Source organism: Saccostrea cucullata, unplaced genomic scaffold (assembly GCF_032062105.1).
Source record: "Saccostrea cucullata isolate Sc308-1 unplaced genomic scaffold, CSIRO_AGI_Scuc_v1 ctg6531, whole genome shotgun sequence".
NCBI classification, from domain to species: Eukaryota; Metazoa; Mollusca; class Bivalvia; order Ostreida; family Ostreidae; genus Saccostrea; species Saccostrea cuccullata.
Genome location: NW_026928351.1, coordinates 21,453 through 32,898, shown reverse-complemented (window position 1 = coordinate 32,898; position 11,446 = coordinate 21,453). Strand labels below are relative to the sequence as shown.

At 32.3% G+C, this 11,446-nt stretch overlaps 1 protein-coding gene across 1 annotated transcript in view; it reads right to left on the bottom strand.

The window, feature by feature from the left end:
- Positions 1 to 1,417: 1,417 nt before the first annotated feature.
- LOC134277297 (toll-like receptor 4) overlaps positions 1,418 to 11,446 on the bottom strand; it is a 28,310-nt gene continuing 18,281 nt past the window's right edge. Inside the window, exons 2-3 of the mRNA XM_062759617.1 lie at positions 3,593 to 3,969; positions 1,418 to 3,194 (exon numbers count right to left, since the gene is read on the bottom strand). Coding sequence (XP_062615601.1) covers positions 1,656 to 3,194; positions 3,593 to 3,969 — 1,916 coding nt within the window. The 3' untranslated portion in view covers positions 1,418 to 1,655. The remainder of the gene's footprint in view (positions 3,195 to 3,592; positions 3,970 to 11,446) is intronic.

Here is an 11,446-nt window from a genome sequence, read left to right as displayed (position 1 = left end):
TTTATTCAATGTACTGGAAAAGTATTTCAGTATTACGTATTCAAAGAAATTGATGTTCATTATAATCTAACAATAGATACCAATGTGTTTTAACATGGTACAGAATAAGAAATGATTATTGGTATTTTGCAATGATATAAATATCTTTATACACTATGCATTGCAAAATGATCGTAGTAAATAGATGAAAGTAAAGCACCTTAGATGTTTATGTATAAAATACGTGTAATTTCTTCACAAGCCAGAAAACCTAGGATTTTTATTTTTAAAATGTAAAAATTTAAAAATTGGAAAAAGCACACTAGGTGTTTTTATTGGCCTTTTTTCCAAAAAATAATTTGATATTTACCAATTTTCCATATATGAAAGGATTAACTTTAAAGATTAAATTAAATTTTGAAGAATTACACTGTATAGTGGGTAAAACACGTTACTTTTAGAATTCAGAGACATTTTTGTGGGCATTTTAAATCAGTCAATGCCTTCTTTTGAGAACCCGAGGATCGGAGTACCTTAACAATGGTACCGTCGGGTTATTATGAGGGACACTCAACATTCAAATTTGAGAATCGTGACATGATAAGTATTTAAATAAAAAATACACTTTGGGTAAGTGATTGTTTTACACAATAGATAAACGTTTTGATAAATTTATTTTTCTCGTGTTTATCTTATAAACTCTTCATTTTTTCAATGGAGATCATTATAGGCTTTCAAAAAGAAACAGAATGATGAAATGACGAAATTAAACATATGCTTCCATTTTCTTTGAATTGAAAAGCAAATTGGTTCCCGATCAAGTTGTTTACTTAATGAGTCGCTTACTAAATTGTCATATATCTTCTGTCTGTATTGCTTTTGACTGCATAAACTGTTTGTAAGTTTACAAGAACATGGTAATACATGTACGTTATTCAATATTGTTATAAAATTCATTTGAAAAATTTCCTTAAAAGAAGGATATGGAGATAACTAACAGTATTTAGTCTCAAAGTCCATAAAACAATACAAAATCAGAGCAGAGCAAACACGGACCCCCGAAACATCAGAGGTGGGAACAGGTGCCATGGAGGAGTGAGCATCCCCTGCAGACCGGTCACACCCGCTGTGTGCTACTTGTCATGATCAGGAAATTACAGAAAAATTTGTCGTCAATTCAGTGTATAAATAATGGACGAACAATTGGTATGAAAAAAGTCGGTCAGCATTTTACTCAATGAGAAATTGTATTTCCTGACAAGGTCATTGTATCTACCATAGAACTTACGAAATAATGACTTTAAACGAGACTGTTGATATTCTTGTTTCATCAACTTGCATGTCAATAATTTACCTCGTTTTTAGAAATTGTCCATACATAGAGCATGCTCCTGCGTATCGAATCAACTCAACGGAGATATATACTCCATATGCAGGTGATGAAGGTAATAAAAGGTGATAAAAAGAAAGACTTAATAATAAAAGAAATCGGGTTGTTTTTTTTCATTCTTTTATCAAAAATTCAAATGACTATTATCTACTGTATATAGAGTTATTTTTCGACCCCTGTTCCTATAATTTCGCTTTTTTATCACTAAAATTAAAGTTTGAATTGTTGACATGTGTCTTTCCTTGGATACAAATGTCAAATCTATAAATGCTACAAAGTTTTCATTTTAATTATGAGCAACAACACTGGAAAAGTCATTCCAAAATATATCCAGTTCTGCCATTGATTCCTCAGAAGGATAATGACAAAAAAGGTTTTCATTGATCAAATCCTTCAGGGAATTCGGACATTTTCGCTTTAAATCGTAGGCTCCTGGAAGAATTATTAAATACACGTAATGGAGTCCTCCTCTCTTTTTTATACCCTCGAGTTTTGCCATATTTAGTTCGTAATCCCTCCATCCAGACTTTAGATAAGATTCCGAAACAACACAGACTGTCATTTTGCTGCTCTCTATCGCGTCCATTATATTGTCAGCTTTATGACGACCTGCTAAAAAGTCTCTCTCACGAATGCAGACGTCAAGGTTTAAATCTTGTAATTTCAACAGAAGTTTATTCATAACAAGTTCTCGATCCCGGGCAGAATATGAAATAAATATGTCATAACTGAAGTTCAATCGGTTTCTCTGATATAATATTTGCATATATCGACCACCTGTCTTCACTTTTTGCTTACATTGATATATGGTAAATCTTATTGTCCAAATATTTCTTTTCACTAACATAGCGATGACCACGAAAACTAGAATGGTCAAGACTATGGATGCAACAATGTAGAATGTGGTATAAGATCGGCATTCCACTACCAAAGATTTAAGAGATGTGACAGGATCGCTGAAATTGAAATTTTTCTGACTCTTTATGGCACATTCGTAGTCATCAAACCTTTCGAAATTTTCTTTATGTTTAACCATCCACTGGATGTATGGAACATTTTCACACGAGCAGTCAACGTTATTCCCAGATAGATCTATGGACGTGTTTTTCAGCCTTATCAAATCAGTCAGTTCCTGTCTGATTTCATCCCTGATAGAATCTATTCTATTTTCAGATAAATCAAGATGTTCTAAGTGATGCATATGTTTAACGCCGACATTCAACTCAGAAAGTTGATTATTGTTAAGAATCAATGCCCCGATATTCCGAGATCTTTTCAAAAGTAAATACGGCAAATGATAAATCTTATTGGAGCTTAAGTCCAATGTTTCCACCGAAACCAAGTTTCTAAATATAAGTCCATTCTTGTCTCTCTCCAGATTATCTCCAACCGAGTTTCTAGAAATATTGAGACGTAAAAGTCCTGATGCGTTAACAAAGAAATTGGATGACAGTTTTGTGCAGAAATTATTCGAGAGATCAATAAGAGTTACGTTTTGTATCCCGTACATTGGTCCTATCCATTCATTCAATACATTATTTTGAAAGAACATGTGCCTCAGTTTCGGTGCAATAAGACCAAACTGAGATATCTTGGAATACTGCCTACTATCATTAACATAAATTGTTTGGAGATTTTCAGGAATATGTACATATATAACTGGTCTCCAGTGAGAAACTTCAATCCTGCAGAAATTTCTAAAGTTGTGAAGAAAGGTTGAGAAATTTGTAGAATGACTGTATTGAAATGTTAAATGGTTCCGGATCATCTTGATTTTCCTTTCAAAGCTCGAAGACTGCAGTAACGTATTCCGGTGGCTAAAACTGTAGATTGATATTAAACATAGTCAAATTATGAAATCCAATAAAATCAGCTATGTATGGAACTTGTAATAGTTTATTCTCAGCCAATGATAATCTTCGGAGAGTTGGCGGTAAATATTGTACAAGGCATCTTTCGAACAGTTCCAATCTATTTCTGGATATAATGATATCTTCTGACTTAGTGTCTCTCAAGTTCCTGACATGGCGAATTAAAAGTCTTTTACCTAATCCCGTCAAACAATTAATGTTATGTAAATTAAGTCTTTTGATTGACGTTCACTTTAGATTGTATGTTATATTGGGGAGTGAAGCAAAACCTAATTCTTTGTTGTAGGAAATGCCCAACGATTTCAAATTCCTTAAAAATTCGAATGACCCTCTCTCGATATGTTTGATTTTACAAGACGATATATCTAGATGTTGAAGATATGGGGTGTTGAGAAAAAAAGTTGTGTGTGATTTTCACAGTTTCACAATGTCCTCTTGAAGCGGAGATGTCCAATAGACTAAGATTCTTCAGTCTGTAAAATCCTTCTGAAAGTAAAAAGTTGTCTATTGCATCCAATTGTAATTCCTCTAACAAAATCAATTCACTGAGAATTTCTCCAGTATAACTCCAGTTTCCTTGCATCTTTACAGAATTGTTTTTCAGGTTCAGAACTACCAAGGATTCTAAAGACTGAAAAAGTTCTGGAAATAAATTATTCTCACTCAAACTTAGTTTATTACTGGATAGATCCAAATACTTTAGCCTCGGGATAATGTCAAAAGGATTACCTTTAAGGGAATATATGCTGTTGAGATCCAAATACAATTGGGGTTTCTATTTTAATCCATTTCTTAAAAATTACCACAGAAAAGAAGAATAATATTACTATATTGACAATAATGGATGATCCCTGTAAGAAAAATAAAACGTTTAGGCATGTTTGCGTCATATTTTGTGAAAAAATCAGAGAATCCTATATATTGGTCACTTGGGGGCTTACATTTTGGAATGTTTTTATGCTAACTAAGTGTAATAAACAAGGATGTGACAGTCTTATAAAATGCAGTGGTACTTTTGTCCCATACATAGTAGAAGAATGATATTTGGACATATATATTAGGAGTCTCCATTCTTTATGTACTACTAAGGTCAAGGTCATATCAAGAGGTCAAAGGTCAAATATTGTGACGTCATCTACTGAATCTTTAAGTTTTTTGCCATTGAAATTTTTTTGGTCGCAAAAATATCTGAAACCACCGCTTCAATTTTCTTTATTTTTACACATTTTATTCTAGGACCCATTTGAATCATTCTGTTGATTTTTTGTAAGAATTGAATCATACATTTTCTCTTAAGAAAACTTAAACTGTCGGATATTTACCTGTGAATTTTCAATTCCGACGCTACATATGATCTATTTTAATTAATATTTTATTCATATTTTCCATTATCAAGTTGACTTACTAACTTAAAGCAACAAAAAGGATATCTTTATATTGCAAGTATTACACAAATTTGCAACAGATCAATCGATAATTCTAAAATAAGGCTCGTTCTCAAGTCTAATGTCTGATTTCACAATCTTTTTACAGGGGTCTGATAGGCTATATTTCAGACTATGTGGGCAAAACATGTGCGGTTGAATTTATTTCATATCATATATAGAGAGAGAGATTTTGTATCCTAGAACAAAATATCAAAGTTTCAGGAAAATTAAATATGAGGAAAAATTCGGCCTATCTATTGTGTCCTACCTTAATGGACCCTTTGTCGAATTCCACACATTTTGAGGATGCCTCTCTGAAATTGCAGGGTTTCCATTCATCAGAGTCTTCACGATCGGAACTAACTCCATACAGAGAACAAGTAACAAGCAATGCATAAAAAGTGCATGATGTTTGGAAGACACGGTAAATACCAAACTTGGCCATATTGTTTATCTTTATGTCAACTGCATAAGCCTTGGAAGTAAAAATAAGCTTTATCTTTAAAAATAACCAACACGGAAGTTAAAAGCGATGAATGGGAAAAACACCCTCATTGATTGTATATTGTATATTGTTTAACTCCCTCTCGAGAATTTTTCACTCATTTGAAGACATCACCGTATGCCGGTGAAGGGCTTCAAATTCTGACCTTTACTCGGCACTCAGGGCCATTGAGCAGTGAGAGATCTCTATCGTGCCAACGCCTACCGATGACACGGGGTCTCGGTTTTTAAGGTCTCATCCGAAAGACCGGCAACTTTCACTTCAAAGTGCCGAGCGCATGGCGAAGGAACAGTTGCTACCCATTTTTTTATCGACTTAGGTCAGTCGCGGCCGAGATACGAACTCACGACCTCCGATCACGGAGCAAGTGCTCTACCGACTGAGCTACCGTGAACGCTCAGCCTCATTGAAATTTGGGATTAAAGGTCGTTTTTAAAGTATTCATCGAACGCTAGCACTTCAATGAATATCTAAACATTAAAATCACATTCCAGAGAATTCATTGGAGTCTGCTAGGCATAACGTATTTGCGTCTCATTATAGTCAACCCATAAGATATATAACTACGATTTACCAAAGGTGGTAAGATAGGGGAAAATATAATTTTAAAAAAATTGCATTACCCATTTCATGTTTTTTAGAAAAAAAAGAGAAGGAAATATATTGAGAATTCTCTGAACACTACATATTTCAGAATAGAAATATTAATTTGTTGCTATTTTTTGGACAGATCGATTAAAATTTCATGAGATCGAAAGCAAAATAGATTTTATTTTAAATTTATTTTTCTCAATACGTTATGTTATATTTGAATAGGAGAACATATTAATTCGCATGTATTTATCCCTATTACGGGAACAACGGTTATATCTAATCATCAGAACTTAAGTGCCTTTGAACATGGTTTCTGGAAGTATATGCCGGGTTTAATGGGTTGAAAATGAATATCATATCTTTTGTAAAAAAAAAAATCAAAGCCAAAAAATTATAATAATTTCAAAAGAAATATAAAATTTTACGATTTCTGGAAAGCCAATTTGTCTCAGTTAATATTGCAGTCATATGATATTATAATAACATCTTGTAAAATCAGTGGAAAAGTGCCTCAATTTTGGCATACAAAAATTCCTTCATTTCCTTGAAATATACAGTGTATCTAACAATTGCTGCATACTGTATATCAGAATCTAGAACGCACAACTATCAATATATTTTTTGTGTTCATTTATTTTCTATAAACATATACATTAATGTATTTATTGTGTCGACTCATTTCTTGGTGGTTATTTTTGTCTTTGAAATAATGCTAGATGTAAGTCAAATATTATATGATATTTGCACTTAGAATGTACATGACATTTACATAATTATTTTAAAATACGTAAGACAATAATGTAATGTGATAATAAATCAAAACATTTTGAACTCAGATGAGAAGAATTTCACAGACGTTTTATTGCATTTCATTATATTACTAATATGAAGTAGTTATATATTTCAAAATTTAAGTCAGGGATTAAAATATTCAAATATGATCAGGTTAATCTGAATGTAAAATACCCCGGTATTGAATATTTTAAATTGCAAACATAATAACCATCCATTTATGTAGAACATCCCTTTACTAAATCATGATGTGGAGGTTGAAACACAAAATGCTTTAGTTTTTCTTCCTATTATCATCACGTGTTCTTGATAATACGAGTAAGATTTTCCCAAATTCCTCCTGCAGGGATGAATTTCAAGGAAATATTTTTCCTCGATAAAATCTTTTATAGCTGTGTCACAGCCCCCTTCAAACAAATCAGGCATCAGAATAAGACGGACATATCCAAGGGATGCTCTTTCCTTTAAACCTTCCATTTTCGCCATATTTAATTCATATGTTCGCCATTTTGATTTCAGATACGCTTTCGACACAACGCAGATAGTGCTTTTACTCCTCCCGATTGCTTTCATGATGTTATCAATTTTAGAATTACCAACTATCAATATATTTTTTGTGTTCATTTATTTTCTATAAACATATACATTAATGTATTTATTGTGTCGACTCATTTCTTGGTGGTTATTTTTGTCTTTGAAATAATGCTAGATGTAAAAATATTATATGATATTTGCACTTAGAATACATGACATTTACATAATTATTTTAAAATACGTAAGACAATAATGTAATGTGATAATAAATCAAAACATTTTGAACTCAGATGAGAAGAATTTCACAGTTTTTATTGCATTTCATTATATTACTAATATGAAGTAGTTATATATTTCAAAATTTAAGTCAGGGATTAAAATATTCAAATATGATCAGGTTAATCTGAATGTAAAATACCCCGGTATTGAATATTTTAAATTGCAAACATAATAACCATCCATTTATGTAAACATTTTTTACTAAATCATGATGTGGAGTTTAAAACGCACAAAATGCTTTAGTTTTTCTTCCTATTATTATCACGTGTTCTTGATAATACGAGTAAGATTTTCCCAGAATTCCTCTTGCAGGGATGAATCGTCCGGTGGATAGTCAAGGAAAAATTTTTCCACGATAAAATCTTTTATAGCTGTGTCACAGCCCCCTTCAAACAAATCAGGCATCAGAATAAGACGGACATATCCAAGGGATGCTCTTTCCTTTAAACCTTCCATTTTCGCCATATTTAATTCATATGTTCGCCATTTTGATTTCAGATACGCTTTCGACACAACGCAGATAGTGCTTTTACTCATTGCTTTCATGATGTTATCAATTTTAGAATTACCAACTATCAATATATTTTTTGTGTTCATTTATTTTCTATAAACATATACATTAATGTATTTATTGTGTCGACTCATTTCTTGGTGGTTATTTTTGTCTTTGAAATAATGCTAGATGTAAGTCAAATATTATATGATATTTGCACTTAGAATGTACATGACATTTACATAATTATTTTAAAATACGTAAGACAATAATGTAATGTGATAATAAATCAAAACATTTTGAACTCAGATGAGAAGAATTTCACAGACGTTTTATTGCATTTCATTATATTACTAATATGAAGTAGTTATATATTTCAAAATTTAAGTCAGGGATTAAAATATTCAAATATGATCAGGTTAATCTGAATGTAAAATACCCCGGTATTGAATATTTTAAATTGCAAACATAATAACCATCCATTTATGTAGAACATCCCTTTACTAAATCATGATGTGGAGGTTGAAACGCACAAAATGCTTTAGTTTTTCTTCCTATTATCATCACGTGTTCTTGATAATACGAGTAAGATTTTCCCAGAATTCCTCCTGCAGGGATGAATCTTCCGGTGGATAGTCAAGGAAATATTTTTCCTCGATAAAATCTTTTATAGCTGTGTCACAGCCCCCTTCAAACAAATCAGGCATCAGAATAAGACGGACATATCCAAGGGATGCTCTTTCCTTTAAACCTTCCATTTTCGCCATATTTAATTCATATGTTCGCCATTTTGATTTCAGATACGCTTTCGACACAACGCAGATAGTGCTTTTACTCCTCCCGATTGCTTTCATGATGTTATCAATTTTAGAATTACCAATTTCGAAGTGAATATCACGAATTAATAGCCTCAAACCTTTTGCCTCCAGCTTTGGTTTCATTTTTTGGAATATAAATCCCCTATTCTCGCCTACATAGGATATAAATGCATGGTAAAAATATTGCCGTTGTCCTTGCTTCCTTCCATATGCACTTGTTCTTTCGAAGCTTTCATCAGCTATTGAACTTAGCAAAACAGGTTCTGTTCGCAGATTATAAAGTTCCTCTTCTTCTCTGGTTGAGGTAAAACCCTCATTATGTCGTTTACTTTTATGCAGGAAATACCTTATATGCCAAATGTTTTTCTGAATAATTATCACAAGTAAGACACTTGTCATAAGAGTTATCAGGACAGTTGTTGTGATTATCCAAACGTCATAATTCATACAGTCAAGCCTGAGTTTTTGGAGAGATTGTTCCATGTAAGTAAAATCAAACTGATTTCTACGTTCAGAACACGTATACTTTTGAAAGCCTACAAAATGCATTCTGTTTTCATACAACCATGTCAAGAATTCTAAATTTTGGCATCTGCAATACAAGTTGTTCCTTAGTAGATTTATCAATAATTTTGATTTTTTGAAGATATATGAAAACGCATGCATTGTTTCATTTGTAAAGCCCGTTAATCTGTTATCGGATAGATCAATATAAGAAAGGTTAGTCATATGACGAATTCTGAAGTTTACTTCGGTCAACTGATTGTGATTTAGTTTTAGTATTCCTAATTTTACCATGTTTTGAAAAGTACAGATTGGTAGGTGAACAAGTCTGTTGTTTGATAGGTCAAATTTTTCAAGGTTTTGCTGATATTTAAACAATTGACATCTTATGTCCATTTGAATCGGTCTAGACAAAAAATTTCTAGCAATGTTTAAGTATTTTAATCCTGTACCGCTTGAAGTAAAACGGGGGGATATTCTAGAACAGAAATTGTCCGACAAATCTAAATTTTCGACAAGCTCAAGTCCAAACGCAGGTTTATCCCAGGAAAAGAACAAATTATTCTGTACGTAGATGTTTCTCAATTTTGTTGCATTCAAGGTTAGTTTTGGAAATCCGCCATATAATTTGCTTGAATTAGCATAAACTGTTACAAGATTTGGAGGAATGTAAACTGTTATGTTTGGCCGATTAAGTCTTTTTATTTGTATTTTTGAATACTGCTGGTATTTAATTTTACTCGACTCAACTAGTGCTGATATTTCAAAATCTTTCTTTTCGATGCATTCCTCAAAAACCTCCGGAAAATTTTTCACGGGTTTCAAAAGTAGTGTCATGTTATATTCTTTCAATTTACGCAGAGAGGAAAATTCAAATAGATATATTCCTGTTGTGAGTCGGTTTAAAGCGAAGGACAGTTTTTCCAACGTTGAAGGCATATTTTGCAAAACACCTTCTCCTATTAACTCCATCCTATTTTGTGCAAAAGAGGCCTCAACAAGTTTTGTATACCGCAAATTCTCGATATGAGAAAGTGTCATCTTCGTTCCAATGCCAAGTGTACAATGAATATCGTCTGCGTAAAAAACTTTGATTGATGTTTCGTTCAGGCCAAATGTTGCATTTGGGAGAGAGGCAAATCCTAATTCCTTATTGTGGGAAATATCGAGTTTTTTCAGGTGTTGAAGCAATTTGAAAGGCCCTTTAGAAATATGAGATATTTTACATTTACTTACATCGATTTCTTTCAGAAAAGGTATGTTTTTGAAGAAATCTGAAGATAAACTCCAGATATTGCAAAAACCTGTTATTCCTGAAGCATCCAGAACAGAAAGTTTCCGAAGATTTTTAAATTCTTCACCAAAAGTAAAATTAAGTGGAATGTCAATTTTAAGTTTTTTCAAAGAAACAAGTCTTGAAAAGGCTTTGTCAATTGAATATGAATTTACGTTAGTGTTTGTGTTTCTCTTAATATTCAAAGTTTCTAATCCTCGAAGTGAAAGAAACAAGTCTTGGTAGTAGATTGATTCTGAGAGATTGAGATTATTCTGTTCGAGATTCAAATATCTTAAATTTTTAAGTCCACTGAAAGGTTTACCAAGGAGGGCTGAAATATTGTTTCTTGACAAATTAATGAATTCGATTTTCTTCGGAAATCTCCAGTTAATTTCCTTTATGTAATTTTCACTTAAATCTATCCACATCGTATCCACTGGAAGTGAAGTGATTTTAAATTCTTTTTTCAGTTGACCACTGCAATCTATTTTCAATCCTCTTTTAAATCTGGTACACTTACATACATTACATAAGTACGAACTTTTTGTAGCCATTAATATCCATTGAAAGTAACACAAATAAACAAACAATAGCCAGAGATTTACTTCCATGGTGTTATGGGTCAGAATTACCCGAAATGCCAGCAAAGATCAATAACACAATTTAAACTTAACAATAATTTATTTACAGTGGTATATAATAAGTATATGAAACATAAAGTACAAACTTAGCAAGAATCTAAAAATACATACATCAGAGTGTCCGTTGCTGCACACAATGTCCCAGTGAAAATATATCCCATTTATATCTCAACAGTGCTTATACGACAAAAGTATTTATGCATCGAATTGACAGGGTATTTATACAGTATCATAAATCTAGAATATTCTAGAAATTGTTAAAACATGATATTACTGGAACAATCTGGACATACACAAAATTCAGGAATGTTCTATAAACAATTACCGTATTTTCCACTCTGGA